The sequence below is a fragment of the Manduca sexta genome, chromosome 25 (assembly GCF_014839805.1).
Source record: "Manduca sexta isolate Smith_Timp_Sample1 chromosome 25, JHU_Msex_v1.0, whole genome shotgun sequence".
In the NCBI taxonomy this organism is placed as follows: domain Eukaryota; kingdom Metazoa; phylum Arthropoda; class Insecta; order Lepidoptera; family Sphingidae; genus Manduca; species Manduca sexta.
Window position 1 is genome coordinate 16,774,606 of NC_051139.1, and position 21,809 is coordinate 16,796,414.

General features: G+C 36.2%; 1 protein-coding gene across 1 annotated transcript in view; it reads left to right on the top strand.

Annotated features, from left to right (window-relative positions):
* LOC115448114 (atrial natriuretic peptide-converting enzyme) overlaps positions 1-21,809 on the top strand; it is a 61,052-nt gene that overhangs the window by 38,716 nt on the left and 527 nt on the right. Inside the window, exons 11-14 of the mRNA XM_037442797.1 lie at positions 18,494-18,674; positions 18,901-19,054; positions 19,528-19,651; positions 20,355-20,503. Coding sequence (XP_037298694.1) covers positions 18,494-18,674; positions 18,901-19,054; positions 19,528-19,651; positions 20,355-20,503 — 608 coding nt within the window. The remainder of the gene's footprint in view (positions 1-18,493; positions 18,675-18,900; positions 19,055-19,527; positions 19,652-20,354; positions 20,504-21,809) is intronic.

Consider the following 21,809-nt stretch of genomic DNA (forward strand, 5'->3'; position numbering starts at 1 on the left):
GTATTTCGTGTATAACTTTGGTGTTTCTATACCGATTTCTATGATTATTTTTTATGGAATATTTAATAATGTAAACTTTTATAATTAGGGATGACTGAGAGTGTTATAAACGTAAGAGTAGACAAATATAATGAGAAAGCTTCGAACTGCTAAGCTATTGGGAGTTACACGTGTTATTGTGAGTCAACCATAAAAGATAGACGTATGCTGTCGTGGGATATTTTTTACATCATTTTAAGGAGAACATTTCCGTCATACATGATTTCTGTGTAGCTGTAACCATTAAGTTGCACACGTGACGGAAGCTTAAAAAATGGAGTAACTTCTCCCGTTTTCCCAACATTTCCCTTCACTGCTCTGCTCCTATTAATTGTAGCGTGATGAAAAGTCTACTATAACCAGCACAGGAGTATGACAAATAATTGTACCAAGTTTCGTTAAAATCCGTCGAGTAGTTTTTGTTTCTATAACGGTTATTTATTTATTTTTTATTTATTTATTTATCATTTTATTTGATCCACCAACAGATGATACAATACTTAGCTTACATATTTAACGTACAACTAAATCTTATGATATTGTTCACCTAATTATAGGCGGAACTAACTAGGTTATATAACTAAGGAAGCAGACAATTACGAAAAGGAAATATATGAAAAATAAACTTAAATATAATTGTGGCGATGACAATGTAGAGTCATGTGGACAAAATGTCATCAACCATGATGTAAATCAAGCAAGGCAAAAGGCAGATTATGATGTTTTGTGGTATGTTGTTTGTCTTACATTGTTTTGCCACCATGGAGCTAGGAATTGTATGATTTGTCGCTTAAACGATAAGTGACTGCGCGAATTCATGATGTCAAAATCTTTTGGAAGAAAATTATATAACAACTTAAACCTGATTACCGGAGAGTTGCGTCCCAAATTTGTCCTCCAGTATTTACAAAAAAATAATTTGTATGCACGGGGTCTCGGTAGCCTTGATTGTGCGTTTATGGTTAATATTTTATGGACTAATTCGTGACAGTCTATTTCTCCGTTACAAATCTTGCGTAAGAACAATAGGTCTAATAATTTCCGTCTGTCTGTGAGTGACATAATATTAAAATAAACTAGTCTGTCTTGATATGACTTAAGCGCCTTTAATTTATGGATACCGTAAGTTAAGTGGTACAGAAACTTCTTCTGTATTCTCTCTATTCTATCAGCGTGAACCTTATAAAAAGGATTCCACACTTGAGAGCAGTATTCTAGAACACTTCTTACAAGTGATTGGTAGAGAAGTTCCTTTGTTTTAAATAGTTTGAAGTTTTTTGAGTTTCTGATTATAAAGCCTAGCATTTTTGCGGATTTACAGATTATTTTATCAATATGGTCTCTAAAGTGTAATTCGTTATCGATGACTACACCCAGATCCAGAATGTGATTGACTTTAAGCAATACGTGATTATTGATTTTATATTGAGTTTCTAATTTATTTTTATTTCTTGAAAAGGTAATGTGGTGGCATTTTTCCAGGTTGAGTGACATTTTATTGAGCTTACACCATTCGCTTAGATTATTTAAATCACATTGTAAAAGCTTTGAGTCAGAAGTATTGGTAATAGCTTTTATTACCTTAAGATCATCGGCAAACAGGTATATTTCAGAATTGGGGAAACATTCAACAACGGAATTTATAAATATGACAAATAAGAGTGGGCCTAAATGGGATCCTTGAGGTACACCCTTGGTTATCTTGAATAGTGTTGAATTAATATTATTTACCGCGATAAACGACCTTCTCCCTAGTAGGTAAGATTTTATCCAGGAATACAGAGATCCAAAAATTCCAAGATCAGATAACCGTCTCATAAGAATTTGGTGATCCACCATATCGAAGGCCTTGCTGAAATCAGTGTAGACTGCATCTACTTGTATGCCCTTATGCACTGATTCAGCAATGCGATCAGTGAAGCTGACAAGATAAGTAGTCGTAGATCTACCATTGAGGAACCCGTGTTGACTATTTGTGATACAATTGTTAATATGATACTTAATTGTAGGATAAACAAGGGATTCGAAGAGTTTAGGCATAATAGACAGGATAGTAATCGGTCTATATTGTTTAATATCAGTCTTATCGCCATTTTTGAAAATGGGAACCACCTTCCCTTGTTTCCAATAGTCCGGGAACTTACCCGTTTGTAGTGAGTGGTTAAATATAATACACAAAGGCTTGGCTAATGGCTGAGCACATTTGTGGATAAATATTGGATGGACACCATCGGGCCCAGGACCTTTGTTTACATCAAGTCTGTTATACAGACAGACAGACAGACAGACAGACAGGCAGACAGGCAGACAGACAGACAGACAGACAGACAAAAATTTTACTAATTGCATTTTTGGCATCAGTATCGATCCCTAATCACCCCGTGATAGTTATTTTGGAAATATATTTCATGTACAGAATTGACCTCTCTACAGATTTATTATAAGTATAGATAGATATAGATAGATAGATAATGATATACAGGTCTATTTTCGTCTTTAATATACCTACAATGTAATGTAATAGAGGCAAATTTTGCAAATTTGATTGCGTTATCAATTCACACTGTAAATTCTGAATTTTGATTTGCTATGTCGGGAAGAGATTGCTTTTATAAAAATGTAGACCCACCATCTTATACTTCCACATAGTTATCTAATCATTGAGTTATACGGCAGTGTTCACACAGTAATGCAAAATATCAACAATTCATACAAAATAATTGAGTAACTTTGGCCTCACCAAGAATTTAACCATTACGGGAACAGTCCAGCCAAACAGTAATGTGCACGCGGAACGAGTGCGGTGGGCCGCCGCGGACACATTCTGGTGGTCTCTCTTTGCTTTGATTCACTTTGTATTGCGGTATTTTGTATATAATGAGTCGAGCAGTATAGCTGATTAACACCGGCCCGAGCGGCTTACCGAATCACCGCTGTGTTTGAGTGGTAACTATTGCACTAGTCGCAAGTCTAAAAGGCTGTAATTATGTTCGGTATTTCTTAACAACACAACCACTTAAGAGTCTGAGGTATAATAACTAGACATTATAATAATAATGCGGCTATCAAACATAAATTACCGGTGGTAGGTCTCTCATATGTGAGAGTCCGCCTGGGTAGATACCACCGCAATATCTAATGCTGCCGCCCAGCAGCAATGTGTAGGCACTGTTATGTTCTGGTTTAAGGATATTGCAGCCAGTGTAACTACTAGACATATAAAAGACTTAACATCTCATGTCTCAGAATGGCGAGCACAGTGGAATACAAAATAATGCTTTGTAATTCAAGGTGTTAGATGGTGTTTCTAATGTTTATGGGCGTTTACCTTGCGAACGGCAAGCTCGTCTCGTCATTCAAAGCAATGAAAAAAATTGGTCAGTATACTTTGAGATTGTCATTTTGTCAAATTTCTTTTGTAGCCAAGTTACGCTTATAATTTCGTCAATCGAAAAGGAATATTCAACATTTCCTGGTAGCTCTGCGTAAGTGATAATGACAGGAAGGGCGGGTAAATTAGAAACATGAGCCATTATGTGTGTCCTTGCGGCTAAAAGGTCGTGAATTCGCGGATAAAAAAGGCGGCGTAGTGACGGGAAAAGTCCCGGCAATCGGCAAATATATCGCTACGGAAATAGATTGCCTAGCTAGAGACGTGTCATTTCCGCCACATGTCGATAAGTCGGTTTGGTGTGGATTTTGTTCTTTAGGAGTATTAGTGTTTGGTTTAGTGTTTTATATTTTTGAATAAAATTAGTAGTAGCACATTTTGTATGCAGGATTTCTTCTCTTACAATTAAAAACTGTAAAGAACTGGGTGTTGTTCGCAAATTCGGCAGCGTCAAAAGTATCTTTATATAAAAATCCATAAAAGACAGCAGTTCATAGCGCCACATATTTAAAAGATTGATTATAAATTTCATTATGTCTCATGAGACCGAATAACCAGGGTGTACGTAGCCTACGTGTAAATAAAGGACATCTTACCTGAAATTTGTCTGACGGGTAAAATGTCCTGTTTCTATATTAAGAAACATCTTTGAACGTTGGCACAAACTATCGCATTTATAAAATTATAAAAAAAGATTTATAATTTTATTTCCGAGATGTGGTACAAATAATTGCTTAATATCATTTTAAGAAGCTTATATCTGTCATAACTTTCTTCAATTGTTTTTTTTTTTTATTAAATAATACCAGTAACGCATCGGGGATTCATTCTAGATAACGCGTAAATATGTCCAGAATAGGTTTTATTAAGTATAATCTCCTATCTCAAACTCAGTTTAACAATCATCATTAATTAATTTAAAAAATCATAATTAATTTAAAAAAATACTGGACTGGATCATTTGAATTTTCTTAAAAAATGATTTGTCGCAAATAATCTTATATAAATTTATGACAGAAGCTGATGTGAAAGAACTTACGACCTTCAGTTTCTTACTCGGTTACTCATTTGCTTATTCTGTTAAATACATAACACGCAAACAAAAACTTTCATATTTGAACACTCAGAATTTAAAGTAAAAACTATAATAAAATTATCTAGAAACTTCTGAGAATGTTCATTTTATCTAAATTGAATCGGTTTTATCTTTTATCAAGATGCAGTCACGTCGCCACGTACCGAGTTTTAGATGAGAAAAATAACTTAAAATATGCTAGGTCTTAGAAAAACTCAATCTATGTAGATACCACTGCTTTGTGTATCTGCCACCAAGCAATATGTTAGGTCTATTGTATTCTGGTTTAAAAGGCACGTTTGTTTCCTTTTTTAGCCTACGTTGCTACTGTATTTATTTTCGTAGCGCTAGACAACGTCCTGTTGATTGTCGTCATTTAGTTAATAATACTCTCTCTCCTGACCTTTCGTGCTCTAAATAGACGAAGCGGTAACGCCCACTCTCACAAACTTTCCCACTTGCGACATTTACTAAATCACCTAATACCGACAGACAATTATTACTCCCCACGCGAAATTGGTGAGTCAATATAATTTGGAAGTGTCGAATTATCGATAAAGTCTCATCTCTATGAGCGTCCTGGCGCACCTTGTCGCGCGATCGCGTGTGGGCGCGATAAATTCTGTTTGTGTTTAATTCCGGCCCACTATGTACCGTTTCAATTAAGCACTGTCGGCAGATATTTATCTTTTATTCCGGTTATTTATTTTGTCCATTTCTGCACCGTTCATTATTGTGAATGAAATTTGTTCAATTTAATAATGTTTGAATTACTATACTGCATCACACGGTTCTGATTGTTTCATGTTATTGTATTTCGATGGCTGACTGTTACTATATTTACAGGTAATTTAAACATCGTCAGGACACCAAAGATTTTTTCGTTCAGCTGCCAAATCGAGCTGGCTACTTTGTTATTAATTGTATTTCTTATTAATTTTATCCTTAATTTAAAATGTTCGTAGTTATATAAGTGATCTTAAATGTTATTTAGAAAGAATTAATGTGATAATAAACTTTTTTTCTTATAACAAAAAGTAAATAAACACAACATCCTCTCTTTTATGTTTTCAAGCTAAACACTCCAGCGCAAATACATTAAACAATCTAACCTCAAACAAATTGAAGATTCAAAAGCGAACGCTAACTCATCTTAACAAACTTAACTTGTTATAAAAACCGGTGGAAACTTATCTAATAACTCCGCGACGCGACGACTCCACTCGGAGACAAATTACCTACAAACTCGTTCCAGATTATTGGAATTATCTGCTGCTAGGTATTTTGTACGTGTGACCGTCTGGGTGTGTACCTTGTTTATTTACTTATTGGTTTCGTGGTCGTGTCCTTGGGTTTTGAACGGTGCAGTTGGGTATGAATTCCTCCGAGCCTAATTTCGGCCTCGGCGGCCAATTTCAACAGAAGTCAGCCAAGTACCCAAGATATATACTGCACAAATGTGTGTGCAATACACAGGTGCACTCTCTGTTCTTTCACTCCTATGGTCCGGTGAGACGCCAGTCTGACATGATCCGAGAGGGTTCATGCGCAGGTTTAGTACTGATTCTGAGCTGTGAAAGTAATTTTTTTAAAATGAAATACCCACTCACGGTTATTTCGGCTCCACCCTGGATTCGACCCCAGTTGGGTATGATGGGTTGGGTAACGTTGTGTTTTTAATAACTTTTGTCCAGGTCTATATCCCCCGTAAGAGGGTTGATGTTAATAAGCGGGAAGTTGATAATTTAAAATAAATCGTTTCTATGATATGCTTGATAAAGGGTTATGCGCATACCCTACATTAGAGTCTATAGGTTGAAACGCAAGCAGAAGAAAAATCAACTTATTATAGTACAATAATGAGGTTCCGAAACAGATGACGGTGACTTGTAATCAACGGCTAGGCTGTATCGTCTGCCGGATTTCGCAGAATTAGTCACTGGTGTTCAAAATGCTGACTTACCAAGTCCAGTCGAGGCAGCCAATCGATAAAATATAATGTCGAATATGCCAAAATTGCCGATGAACAGGTTAACCCGTCGGTATTTTAATTAACAGCGAACTTTGCTCAGTTTAGAAATTAATAACGTCAAAAATTTGCTAAAAGCCAGCTTTGTTCCTGCGATGCTGTTGTTACAAGTTTTAGTCGAGTATTTGCGATGAGTTTCCATTTGCTGGTATTTTGTTGTGGTTTGCTTTGTGAGAGGTTTTATTGGAATGAGATTTTGAAATGTAACTACACGAATTAGGACGTTAAGTAATCACTTGACATTCTATGACAGAGCGACTGTCTCAATGGCGCAGTTGTAATGCATACGCGGTACCAGTATAACTATAGCTCCACTACACACAAAAAAACGTCTCGACTCGATATAAATAGTACATCACCCAAAAAATTGCTTTGTTACTATTAATCGTTGGAAATCTTTGAGGTAGTTCTTTGTTTACAATGGTCTACCAAGGGCTGGTAATGGTGATGTTGAGAATAATAATGAAAGTCGGCCTTGTCTATAGGACTCACATTACGACAACGTTAATATTTTTTTATTGCTTTGAATAACCAGACGAGCTTGTCGTTCTCCTAATGGTAAGGGATACGGCGCCCATGACCAGTAGAAGCACTATCCAACACCCTTAATTATAAAGTATTGTTTGGTATTCTACTGCGCTCGCCATTCTGAGACATGAGATTGTAAGTCTTATTATATCCAGTAGTTACACTGTCTACAATGTCCTTCAAACCGGAGCAAACAGTGACTACATACTACTGCTTGGCAGCAAAAATGGATATTTAGTGGTACCTATCCAGGCGGACTCTCACATATGGGAGACCTACCACCGGTAATATTATAATGACTGCTCTGAAGTGCACTTCACAAAAGCTCTATTCCTCTCTGAAATACAAGGCTCATAACTCCAACAAACACTATAATATATGGGGAACGAAAGAATAACTTGTCTAAACGGATAATACTACATCTATCACCGAGGCAAATACACTAGAGTTGGAATCTAATTATCACTCGGGCGTAGTCGGCGGATTCCGCCGGTTTCAGCAATTATTTATATTCATAGAACCACTTTGCACCATTATGTGTTGCGGTTTGGAACTTTCGTACTGAATGCCAACTTTGGAATTAGTGGCTTGAGTTTGGAATTTTAAATTATATTTTATGTTTTTATTTTGTGTCTTAGTTGCTTATTAATATTTATTTTAGTGCGGTGTGGAATTATAAACTTGATTATTTTTGGGTTTGGGCGTTGCATTCATTTGTAGCTGATACTTAAATGTGGCTTTTGTTTGAAATTAAGTTTGAGTAGTGTGATTGTATTAATCGTAATAGAACAAATAGTTACAGCTAGAACGGTATCAACTGCCTACTTAATATCTCTGCTTTTATTTGGATATCCCTTATTGTTTTCCTTCAATGGTATAAGAATCAGTATTGATCGTGTGGGCACGTCTCACGACTCTGCCGAGTGGCACACTCCAGACGTGCGACGTCAACATGCTGAATGCGTGTTTTATGCTACGTATGCACTGGGAGCTCTTACACAAAAATCTAAGAGGTCGGTGGATGTATATCGAATATATTTTGTACCCAAATTGATTGCAAAGGTATATAGTAAATTCTCGGTTTAATGGCCGGGTCCAATGAGTCATATTGGTTTAGGTAGGTCCTGGAAGGCAGGCCGGTATCAATTTGACGAGGGTCACTCAACGTAGCGTGTCTCCTTGGACATTATAATATGAACTCTAGATACTGTTAAAACCAATATAGTTACTTTACACTACTAAGGTTTATGAAATATTCACTAGATTATTGCTGCGTTTTAAAAATAGTCGTTAAAATGCCAAGTTATTCACTCATAGATAGCAGTATCGCTACATTCTTCACATACCTAACCACAAGCTGTCTTGATTAATTTTATTATTTACTAGGTGTTATTTGCGGCTTCTCGCGCGTGAAAAGCCTTTCTTGGTACAAGAGCCCCTACACAACTATGCAACGTCAGTGCCATCTATTTAAAAAGGAGATTTTTTCTCATGAGAGTTAATTATCGGAATAAAAAGTAGTGTGTTAATTCAGGATATGGTCTATACTTGTGCAAAATTTTACCCAAATCCGTTCAATTGTTTCTACGTTTACTTTTAACAAACCTCCAAACATTTTCACGAACTTTCACATTTATAATATAAGTAAGATAAGATTTATGACGTTAGAAGTCATGTTAAAGATGCTCTTATAGGGAGCTTAGGCTTATCCAATTTTCAAACAAAGTAAATGACCTATCTACCAGATAATAGATTGTAATGTGTAGTCGGTCTGAAAAAAAATCCTGGCTTCATCTATTTCTACAACAAACTTACGAGACTTTGAATCTGATATATTTAATACTACAGTATTCGATTGTTTTTTATTGACTGGAAAGCTAAAACTAACTAACTAAAACTACTATAGGTATAAGCGTGCCCGCATTCAACATTCACACACGCAGCGGGTCTCGACTCTCGAGGCACGGGGCAACGACCCGACACTCAATGTTAGACAAAATATATGTCAAACAGATTCTGCATCCTCGAATTATTTATGTGTACTGTTCTAATGTTTTTCTACTATCTCGAGTTACCTCAGAAGTTGTCGAAATAGAAAATTGTTTACATTCTGGTAAAGAAAAACTCAATATTTGTGTTAATTCTTTCAATTAATGTCATCATGTTGAACGAATTGATAAAGGTCGCAGGAACACGGATGCAGGCCGCTTTCGACAGGTCCGTGTGGAAAGTTTAAGGAAGGCCTATGTTCAGCAATGGACTTTATGTGGCTGATGATGATGATGATGATGAATGTCATCATAGATGGGACGGTGTGATGGAGTACTAACCCTGTCACAAAATAAACCGATGTGTATTGGCTTCCTTATTCTTTCCTTAAGAAAACCAACGCATCGATGATTTTTTTTATTCTGGGTGTTTAATGTGAATAGTTGATGTATATCACTTAAAATTTGCTGACCCATTTGCTTGACTACCGGCCTAACTATATCTTTTTAAAAAAATGTTTGGTCTTGTTCCATAAGAAAAAAAAACAGAACAAAATACAGGCAAACTTATGTACTATAAAGAACATATTCACTTAACTATGAACTATAAGATACCCCGCCTGGTCTATCTGAACGCCATAAACTCAAAAACTACCGAACGGATTTAGATGAAATGGTATGGAGATAGTTTGTAACCCTGAAAAGAACATAGGCTATTTTTATATTGATAAAATAAATAGGGCGACTTTATACTGGAAAAACTTTTTTACGCTGGTTAAGCCGCGAGCGAAAGCAAGTATTTTACAATTCATTTTTCTTCTTTAAATATTATGAATAGGTAAAGCTGACAAGAATGTTTCCGAAAATTAAAACTAAACTCTATTTAGTTTAAAAGTACAGTAAAGTTAAATAGTAGAATCTATTTGCATATTGAGAAAAAAGATATTAATTTTGGAAATTGTGTTATAAAAAGACACACTTCTTTCTCCGCTTCCTGGTATAACATATTATTAGCTAGAGTCCTCTTCTAATGAATATATACGAAATAAACACCAAAAATGTATGAATAAGAAAGTAATTTAAGTTTTCCTGTTAACGTATATAGTCATTTAGGGCTTACGGTGAAATACATAATTTCATAAAACTAGTACAGAATTACACTACCATCAATATTTGCTCCAATGTATGTGACAAACACACAACTGTTTGATCGGGTTTTAGACTCGATCCTTCGGGATATTCACATGGCAATAATTACAAACTCTATTCTATTGATAAGTTAGTGTGTTTACTTCGTAGTTTCCGAGATTAGTTCTGCTTTGATTGACTTCAAAACCTCAGTGTCGAAGTTTTCGCGCTACATAATTTGTTGAAAGTTAATATATGTAAATTGAGTGCAATTGGTAAAGGTAAGACAACATATAGATGATACGTTAAAGTGACTAAATTGTATAGATGTTGTATCAGCATTAAGCTGAATGAGAAGCCTATTTATTCTGCCAGTAATTGAGATGGCAGCAAAAATAGTGGTGCTGCGCTATATCCTGGTTAATTAGATTATCCTATTGTTCTTGCTGCTGTTTATCAAACAAGAAAATATATTTATAATTCACGTAGATGTATGAAACCTAGATAGGAAGACAGTTCATTTACCGTACATTCCAGATAAGTAATAACAAAATTGGCCGCCTTTGATTTACTGCCCTGTCGGTTACCACGACAGCATTGTTGGCACATTAATTTAATTGCATTTATTTTTTTATAACTGCATTTTGTGTCAATAATAAAATATTTTCTTTCTTTATGTTTAGGTAAGTGGAGGCTAAGTATTTTGGGCAATATCGAATAATTATTTTACGTATTAATTTTTTTACTTCACGATATAACCACGTATAGCGGAGTCTGAAACTAAACTTGCTAAAACTGTAACAAGCCTCAGTATTAAAAAAAACATCGGCCGCGCCAAGATTGCGCCTTCAAAAAACACAATATTTTTTATTAGTTCTCGTAAAAAGTTCGTATGAACGAGGCTCTGGAATTGAATCGGCGAAGATTATGGCCGCTCGTTACAGGTTGTCGCCATTGCTACTAACAAGCAAATTGGGAGCTTATTTTGACAGTGTAGAGTTAATTTTTGTTTATATTTATGGTGTTTATGAGCACTTTGTTATTTTAATTAAATTTTTGCGAAACTGATGGAATTGTCGCATAAATTAATGTTTATTTTCTGTTTACCCTACGTTTCCTATGTTGTTATAGAAATTCCTAAGTTTTTGTATTATTTGCTACTTTTGCTTGCCTATCCGCCACTAAATACGTTCTTGAGATAAGAAATAGCCTGTGGTATTCACTATTCAGGGATAATATATTCAAATCGGATAAAGTTAGCGATTTTGTATCAAACATGAAAACCTTTAATCATCTTGACCTCATTTCGCATTTATACCTAAAACTAGTATTTGACTGCGTCAGTAGCGTACTTGTATTACGGTATAACTGCAGTGTTGAGATCTCGGGTTCGATCCCCGGGTCGCATAGTGATTTTGGGTTTTTTACGCAGTTTAAATTTCGAGTCAAGAATTTGTGCCCGATAGGCTGATAGGCTCTTCCTTAAGTTTTCTTCTTAAATTGGGTGCACCGGTTATGTCTCTGCCTACCTCTTCGGGGACAAAAGGCGTGTGTGTGTAACCAATATAATACCTAAGTTAATGTCAAATGATAGCATACATTTGTCTCGTCTTCAATACGTGCTGCATTCCCGCCCATCTACTGTATATCACCTACCCTATATTACATCAATTTGCACTTATCTGTCTCTCTCACATGTCGGTAAATGTAATTTGTTGTCTCGTTCCCGAGAGGCAATTTTTCACGTCTCCTTAGCGTTCGAGTATTGTTCTAACCTTTCGACCTGGCGTTACGTAAGCCACAAATGTGTTAATACTTTGTAACACATTTGTTACGATTATTTAGACGTAGTGTCTGAGCGACTTCTTTATTGCATAAAATGAAGTACTTTTTTATCACGTAGGCGAACGATGTTGCACTTATGAAACGCCAAAACAATTTATAAGGATAAATCTACTTCTCAATAACACTTAAGATCATTAAAATTAAACTATTTTTCGGATTTTATCGCGGTTTTTGCAGCCTGCGCGGTCACGGGGGGGACTGAGCTGTTGTTCATCCGCATAGTCAAAATTACAATATCTACCTACATAATATCTGTTCACAATATCTATCTGTCTGCGTAGATCGGACCGCCAACAGCTAAAAATTAAAATAGTTGTAATTTGTAAAAGATCATCCGAATAATAGTTTCATTTTAATGTCTAACATTCGCGTAAACATAAAACATTAAACACTTAATACTACTTTTACAACTATGGACATTTTAAGGGATAAAATTCATCATTATTTTTTTGTTCCTTTATCACCCAGTCCGTAATTAACACAACTGTCGGCATCACGTGCCGAAGATTCTAAGAAAGTCGGCTGTAGTTAACATATAACTATTCATCTATGCAAATAACTCGCGGGATAATTTCTCCTCTATAAAATAATATTATGATAATTTGAAACTGCACTCCATGTTCCAAAAGCCACGCCATGGCTTTGAGGTCACGTTAAGCTGTAGACGCTAAATTGGAAAGGTAACTAAGTATTAGTTAAGCCAAATTAGTTGGTCTACGGACGGCTTTAGTTTTTATAAGTTTGACACTATCAAAATAAGTGGGTAGGAAAGTTGATGATTTGTTAGTTCGATCAAACAATTACGTCGACTCATTGGTTTAGTAGTATTTCCGATTTTTCTTAAGTAAATAAAAAATAAAAATGCTTTATTCATCACGTAAGCGAACATAGTTGCACTTATGATAAGTAAAGGTACATGAGAATATTTAATTATTACTTAATTAAATTAGCTTATATAAACAAAGACAATTTATATTGAAAATAAAATAAATGAAAAATATACTTAGTAAACAAAGAAGCCAGCTCGGGCTGGCAGGGATGAAGAAATAAAATGATGTATATATGTAGGATGAACGGAACGTAATATGTGCGTGAAACGGAATGTGTAATGTGTGAGCGAGAAGGAGGATGTTTTTGAAAATGGGAGTAGTTACAAGTATGGAGAATTAAGACGCAAGGAAAAAGACGTGTAATGTAAAATAGTATAAAACAAGTACAAAGTGAAGAAAAATCTTTTATTTACAATATCCCACATATATGTATTTTTAAATAAGCAATAAGGGAGAAACGCGTCGCGATCCTCACCGGTAAGGACAATAAAAGCCCTAACCTAGCTAACCTACCAGCCTTTCACTAACTACCTAAGCGATGACTACCTGAAGAAGAAAGGCAGAAAGAAACTCCGGGCTTTATTTTTTGTCATCAATTGTCCATTCTTTTATAATATTGTTATTAATTATATAATTTTTGAATAAGTCTTTTCTATACAAAGTCTGATTAATTATATAACCTAATACACGCACATCACCGTAAAAGTGCGGAGAAAATCCACATAAAAGTATTTAACAATAACTAAAAATTAACGAAAAAAAAAACAATAATACTAAAAAAATTATAAAACCTATGAAACAGTGTACAGCGTGCATACGCCTACATTTACAAACATAATATTTTCATTACATATTTTGACATAGATCTCGGTCAATATAATTTAGATTATAAATTTTAAGGCTGGTGCAACAAAATGATCGGTCGGTCGTCTATTATAAATTGGTAATTCAATGAGTCAATGATTCAAATGAAAGGGAAGCATGCCTCTTGGCCGATGGTAAGTGATACAACCGCCCATAAACAGTATCAACGTAATAGTAGTAGTAGTACAGAACTGTGAATTACAAAGCACTGGGTGCTACTTCACTGAGTTCGTCACCCTGATACATAAGTTGTTAAGTCTCATTATGTCTAGTAATAACGCTGGCTACAATATCCTTTAAACCGGAACACAACAGTGCATGGCCACTGCTGCTTGGCGGTAGAAATAGACATTGCGGTGGTACCTACCCAGACAATCCCACGCTTACGAGAGACCTACCACTAGTGCCGTGAATAGTAACTTTAAAAGTTTTCGGTTCGGTTATTATAGCAAAATAAAGTATGTATGACTATTTAACATTTTAGTTGGCAGTTATTCGGTATTGGAATGTGAGGCCTGTATAATGATCACGACGCATTTTACCGCACCGTAGACTGGATATAATTTAACTCAGACTTTATACATACTACTTTAGGTAACCTATCATAATAATTATACAGGGTTATTTTGACGTTTTTGCGTTAATAAATGAAACAGCATACTCGTCTTTATTTCTACTATCATTTTGGCCAAAAATCTTAGAATTTCTTATTTTTCATAATTTTGTAATTTATTATTTGTTCGCGTAACTTATTGTAAAGTGTTATTTTCAACAAAATAATTACATTATTTCATTTAGTAACGCAATTTCAAAATGACCCTGCCGCAAAGTCGCGGCCTTATTCAAATTCTGTCCGGTCAGCTATAACAAAATTTCAATGTAAGTCACTGAATGATATGTCGTACGTTTTTATTCAATATCTTTTTATTCTGTAGTGAAACAGATTTTTTGGGTGAAAGGCTAAGGTCATAAGGCAGACGATGCGTCTCACGTTCCAATGCCAGAATCGAACCCGTATTGTATTTCAAAATACGGACAATAGCGCTATCAGTGAACTCTTCCACACCGCTTGATCTTTAGAAAACACAGAACTGGATTGTTTATGCATAGGTAATTGGACATGAAGTAAATTAGTTGAAATTAAGTACTGTATTATTTGGCCGACGATTATGGTGACCATCGCCGCCCATAAGCATTAAAAACGATAAACTCTAAATAACTATTTCTCAAAATAAATGTACGCAACGATATAGTTTTTATGACATATTATTACGTTTCTTTCTCCAATCTGTTTTTGTGTTTGCTTAATACATCCATATGCTATTTGATAGAATTAATGTATTAAGATAAAAAAAATGAGAGAGAAAATTTCGTGACAACATTTCGTTGGTATTTTTCCTTATGTACATTTATTTTGAGAAATACTCAAATATGCCCACGGTCTTCAAGAAGGCTTTTTTTTCGAAAAGAACAGGGCATTTGTTGGTTTTCCGTATATGAGAATTAGCTGTTTATAGTGAGAAAAATATAAAAACCCACCACTGCAGGCGAATTTATGCTTGACCGTAGCATAATCATTATTCATGATATAAGCCGTGATATAATACCTGTCGGAGTGAAATTGTTTACTTGGTCCTTTTCTAATACTTCCTCGATGTAATAATAGATGGCGCCACTATCGCTCCGGAAATTCACCAGTGCTGCGGCGACATACCTTATATTACAAGGTATTAGAGGCGGCCTTAGGTGGAGGCGAACCGGGCAATTGCCCGGGTCTTCGTGCATGCCTTGGAGGACCTTTATTTTAAGATCTTACCGATAACACTGTTGAAACCGCGAATTTTTTTTTGTCCGCCTGGAGCCTCGCGTCGTTTAGGGGCGCCAGTGCTAGGCACTATAGACAATATTTTGTGCGATGTGCAAAATGCTGATGAGGCCTTGCATATCTATATTGTATAATTAATATGTTTTAAACTTAATTATTAATTAAAAATATTGTAGTGTTTTTATAAAACTCCTAAGAGAGTAAAATATTTCGACAATTTTATGACAATCATAATAATATTTAACAACAGTTCTTATTTCTAACTATTGGTATTTCTATGATATTCTTTAATCAATCATCACTGATGAAATTCAATGACATAGGAAGCCTTAATTCGCGTTGATCTAAAAAGCAATTATCTTTAGTGGATTTCTTTGTGTTTACCTTCCTTCAAAGACTTTTTTCATGTAAATGTAAATACAAATAGCTTAGTAAATTGGTATGTGGTTGGAAATTTGAACCATGACTAGTTTCTTATTTATCTATCTGCCGCGCCACGTATTATTATATTATTGTTATTAGATATTTATTTATGACAAAAGAATAAACTGTATAAGTAAACTTAAAAAAATCTTTAAACAAAACCGTCAAAATTGTATTAAATTTAGGCTTCCCATAATTCGAATACTAGGCCTTCCACATCAAGTAGTCGTAATCATTCTTGCAATAAAAGAAGTAAAGCAAGCTTAAAAATTCAAAACATCTTATCCATTCACCCTTAAAAGTTAAAGTATCTTGAATCGATATTCTATATAGGCACAATGTTATCTCGTCTTAGACGAGTCGTCTATACTTTACTCACTTAAAAAACTAAAACTTTGTATTAGAAAATTCTTTACACTTTTTTTTAAATAGAAAATAGTTGTAAAGTCATAAAAGCTGAAACATTTTAGCATTGTAGTAAAGTTAGTCTGGATTTAACAAAGGATTAAATCTGAAATAAAAACAATACTTTCACAATCTGTCGTGTGGAATGTCTGATGTGTAATGGTAAGTTTAGTTTAGTTCTTGCAGCAATATATTGCGTAAGAACCAGATGCGTTTATATTAGCGGCAATATTTCAATAGTTTTATACATAAGCGGCTCGCCGCAAGTCCTGCAAACTTCAACACTTGCAGGTCACCTTGCTGTGATAGTTTATATTGTAAAAATGGCTTACGGATAATGAACTAATGCAAGTATTCTTGCTAAGGCAGACTCGCGTCAGAGTGCAAAATAGTAACAACTGCCACCACTCTATCTATGATATCGACCACTTTTGTGTTCTGGTTTGAAGAAAATTGTAGCCACTATAAATATAGGACATTATGAGGCTCAACATCTCATGTTGCAGCGTGACTATAAGTAGTATTTTGGAAGGAAACATTCGCAGTAGTGTACTTGTTATGGTTGTCTTTCCTCTTCTCATATATAACTCTTATCCCAATTAATTGTGAGAACGGTGGAACAAACATTTCCAGAATGTCGCAGAAAAGATTTGATGTCGTTTTGATGACCAATTAAACTAGCTGTTTATTATTAACATCCTCAGGAGATCCAGAAGCGAATAACTTTCCGGTGCACAGTTGTACTTATTACAATGAATCCAAGGGGGCGATAAATTCATTTTAGCCATTCTTTATTCACACACAATCACGCTTTTAGGGGATGAGAGAGGTGCGTATAGTGCACACACTTCGTTTTGTGTGTGCCATACCATAACATCACTGGGGTCGAACTTATCACCATGTCAGAGACAAAAAATCCAGATTGATTTTGAGAAGAAAAATTTATTATTCGTTATTATACAAAAAATAAATCAAAACTCTAAAAAAAATAACATTAAAAACAAAAGCGAAATCCAAGCAATCACAAACATCTGTCTGGCTAGACAGCCCCGGTGTAATTACTGTTGGGTCACTCGACTTAATCTAATCTCTAGTATAATTGGTAACCGCAAGGCAGGGGAACTTTAATTATGTTTTTGTAATGGGCGACCGCGGGCGCCAGGTGGGCGACAGGTAAAAGTGATGAGAGGTGACAGGAATTACTTAGTAGGGCAGGTTTATGGGGTTATTTGAATGTAAGGCATTATGTATTCAGGGATATGCTTATGGAAATTATTATTGAAGATTAACTATTGTTCGGAGTCTATGCAGCGATAAAAGTAACCAAATTAACATAAGCATAGCATATGAACATAGTGAGGCTTACAATCGTTCAAACAAATGGTCTAGTCTGTTGAATTGCATACTTAGTTCTATCTAGTGGCAGGAAATTACCTGAGAGAATTATAAATTAAAAAATATTCATTTATATTATCTATAATCTATATCACTAACCTTTGGTCTAGCTTATATGAAAAATAACCTAAAAAGTACGTGAGTCATCTTTACAGAGAAGATAAACATTTTTTGTTCATTATACACCTTCCGATTTCAGAATGCAACTGTAAAGAGCTAACGAAGTCAGTAAGGTCAGCAACCATCAGTGGGCGAGTTTCGTAGATCCCCGCTGTCGCTTGTGTCCTATGCCATCACAACTTTGTTTACTTCCAAAAAGGGTTTTGCTTTTTCAATTTGTAAACCGCTGGACGTCAAGGTGAGATGAGCAAAGGAGTTATTTAGGCCGCAACTTGTGTCAGCTTTGTGAAATAACGCGCGAATTAGTTTCATTGTGGTTTCCTTTTATTGTCTGTCATAAATTGTTTTGTTTTCTTTAATGCTGTTTCGTATGAATTTGTATTTCAAATATGTAAAATGAAGGTACTTCTATATTAACATTATTAAGTTTTTGTTAAATTATTATGTTTTATGATAAGTTTTACGTAATGGCACTCAAAAATTAGGAACGTGGGTGGTTCACTTGTTTTCAGCTGTTTTTTGTAATTTCTTCACTTGATCGATACAATACAGCACGATATACTTTTCTCTGATCTGGCTTGTTAAACTTCATGTTTTCTTCGTCAAAGAATGCGGCAAGCGACGAACTATAGGCAGTGCTACGAAGCGCATCGTGGGCGGCGTGGAGGCGTCTCCCGGCGACTGGCCGTTCCTTGCAGCCATCCTGGGCGGTCCTGAGGAGGTGTTCTACTGCGCTGGAGTGCTTATAGCCGATCAGTGGGTGCTGACAGCTTCGCATTGTGTTGGAAAGTGAGTAGAAAATGTTTCTTTTTTTTTGATCATTTTTGATGTTCGGAATTACTATAGGTATTTGATTAAAAGACATAATTCACACAAGGTCGTTGATATTGTGGATGATCTTGCAGTAGCACTAATAGCTTTGCCAGCAATATGCTCCCAGTAAACAAGTGTATAATAGTGGACTTCCTTAAAGTCCTGAATCAAAGGCCACATGTGACCCGTTGTGTGTTCGCAGCCACTCCGACGTGAACGGTTGGACGATCCAGCTCGGCATCACGCGGCGCCGCTCGCACGCGTACTACGGACAGAAGGTGAAGGTGCGGCGCGTGGTGCCGCACCCGCACTACAACGTCGGCGTCGCGCACGACAACGACATCGCGCTCTTCCAGGTACCGCACTAGTACAGTACCTGCAGCTTTGAATGACGAGACGAGCTTGCCCTTCGCCTGATGGGAAGCGACACGACCGCCCATTAACAGTAGTAACATCATCCAACACCTTGAATTATAAAGTATTGATTGGTATTCCACTGCTATCGCCATGTTAGGTCTTATTATATCCAGTAGGTACACTGGCTACAATGTAAAGGTGTACCTAACTTAGTTTCTAACAAATAGTCTTAAAACACTTGAGAAATGTGAATTCATATGAATAATAATGTCATCAGTGTTTCTCTCTAGTTTTGGCGCTATTAGCTGAGTGTGAACAAGTTTAAAATTATGGTCAATAAATATTATCTTTAGTTGTTGATGTGACATATTTAGAGTCCTGCTTTTTTAACGAATTTAATTATTTTCTTTATGTGTTTTGTATGTTAAGGCATCATCATCGTACCATCTTTGACGATGACAATCTTTTCCAGTTGGCAGTACGTGTGAGATATCACGAGCAGTTGTCTCCGGTGTGTCTGCCGCCTGCGAACCGACCGCTACCGGCAGGGACCCTGTGTACAGTCATCGGCTGGGGCAAGAGAGACGATAAAGACAGTAAGTGGAACCTGTGTGACGTGCTGCGAGTGGGTTATATAACACGCATTGAGCGGAATCAAAAAAGGATTAGTTCAAATTCCTGGAAATATTAGAAGTAATACGCATTGGAACTCGTATTATCGCTGATTAGTTGAAAATATTCCTTTCTTTAGAAGTCCTTAAAAGCTTTGTGCTAGTCCGTCAGGTTCTGTTAGTGCCCGACTAATCCAGAAATGGAACTAAATTTGCCTTATTCTAAAAGTAAACGCTTTGGTTATTCAGTGCAGACTAATTATTTATTTCCACCCACATGCTCGTTACATTTAATACATTACATATTGTCATGACACAGATGTCGCTATTAAGTATTTGTACATTTTGATACAATAACGCAACAATTCTTATATCCCAATACAACTACAGATAGAATTAGAATAAACTATTTATTTCTTAGCTACCATACTGTACATTATAATCTATTGGCAGTGGTAATTAAACAGAGCATAATACAATAATTGTTAAATATATTTTATGCTTTAGTGGTACCACTACCGCCACCGCTAACATTTGTGTAGTGTGTGTACTTAGTATATAAGATATGTAATGTATAGTATTATGAGTGCAGTCTAATACAGAACCTGAAACCATTAACACGTCTCAACATATATTCATCCTTCCGTTACATTTGGACTGCAAACTAAAGTGTTATTTGGTGGTACAGTGTCCGAGTACGAGCCGGCGGTGAACGAGGTGGAGGTGCCGGTGCTGCACCGCGACCTCTGCAACCAGTGGCTCGAGCACCGCGACCTCAACGTCACCGAGGGCATGGTCTGCGCCGGATACCCCGAGGGCGGCAAGGACGCTTGCCAGGTCAGCTCACCGTCATACCTCGCATTCAGAGACAGCCACTACACAAGGTTTCCTTCACACACACGTCACACCTTTATCCCCGAAGCGGTAGGTAGACGTGTAATGAAGGCTCCCACTTTACGCCCAGTGTATTCAATCCCATGATGTGACGGGGGCAAGCATATTTCTATATCAGGCATAAATTTCATGTTCCGGTCTCATGTTTGGCAGAAAAATATTACTGCCCGATCCGGAATTTTAATCACGGACCTCAGAGTGTTATCGTACCGAGACCGCAATAAAACCACACATAGTTTTGCCACTTCGTGCTTTAGTAATCTCCGATGGAAAGATAAGGAATTATAAGTTATAGGTGTATGTCTGACTGTGGCATCATAATTCCTAAATGAGTGGAACGGTTTTGATGTGGCTTTTTTGTGTAAAAGATATCACAGGCTTTGTAGGTAGGTACTTATGCTTTGCTACCAAAAACTTTTAAGGATAATTGTTAACTTAACTAATAGGTTCTCGTATGCCCAAGTCACCTGATTTGATACTGTCGCGTTCTGGTATGAAGAATATTATAACTAATGTCTCAGGAAGAGGACCGTAATTCCTTGCAGAGCTAAGAATGTTGAATGATGTATTTACTTATTGGGCAGACGCGTCGTAGCGTTGGCGGTCAGGCGATGCACTCTTTATCCCACTGTACTTAAAAATTAATCTTACAACTTAAACATTACATATTAACTTACACAAGAGCCCAAACATTCTATTCAACTGAACAAAACCAAGACGACTCACAATATAAATGATATTACGCGCTCACCGTCGATCCGCCATAATTTTTCCAACATAATTGAAAACAGTACTCGTGGGAAGCATCCAATTGTTTAGCAAACAAATATCTTCGCCAATAACCAAATCCAATATCGCGGCTCGCGCCGGTCCCCGCCGGTATTCCGGTACTCGCCGCGCCGGTATTCTCCGATCCAATAAGCTTGTAAACAATCGTGTTTTCGCCATTCGTGTCGGTTTTAATGTATTATTGAGTTGTCGAGTGGATCGTTTCGAATTCGACGATCTCCGACGATGGAATGTGCGTGTTCATTTCGATTTGTGTTAGGATATTTCGAATAACGTTTGTTGTGTAGTAATAAAGATGACTGAATGCATGGAAGTAAGGCCAAATACGAATGATGGCCACAATGCACTACCTACAATATCTTGTATATCAAACGTTTGGATTGATACAAAAATTTAAGGGCAATCAATTTTATCAGACGATAGACCGGCTCGTCATGTTATGGAATTTAATATTAGATAA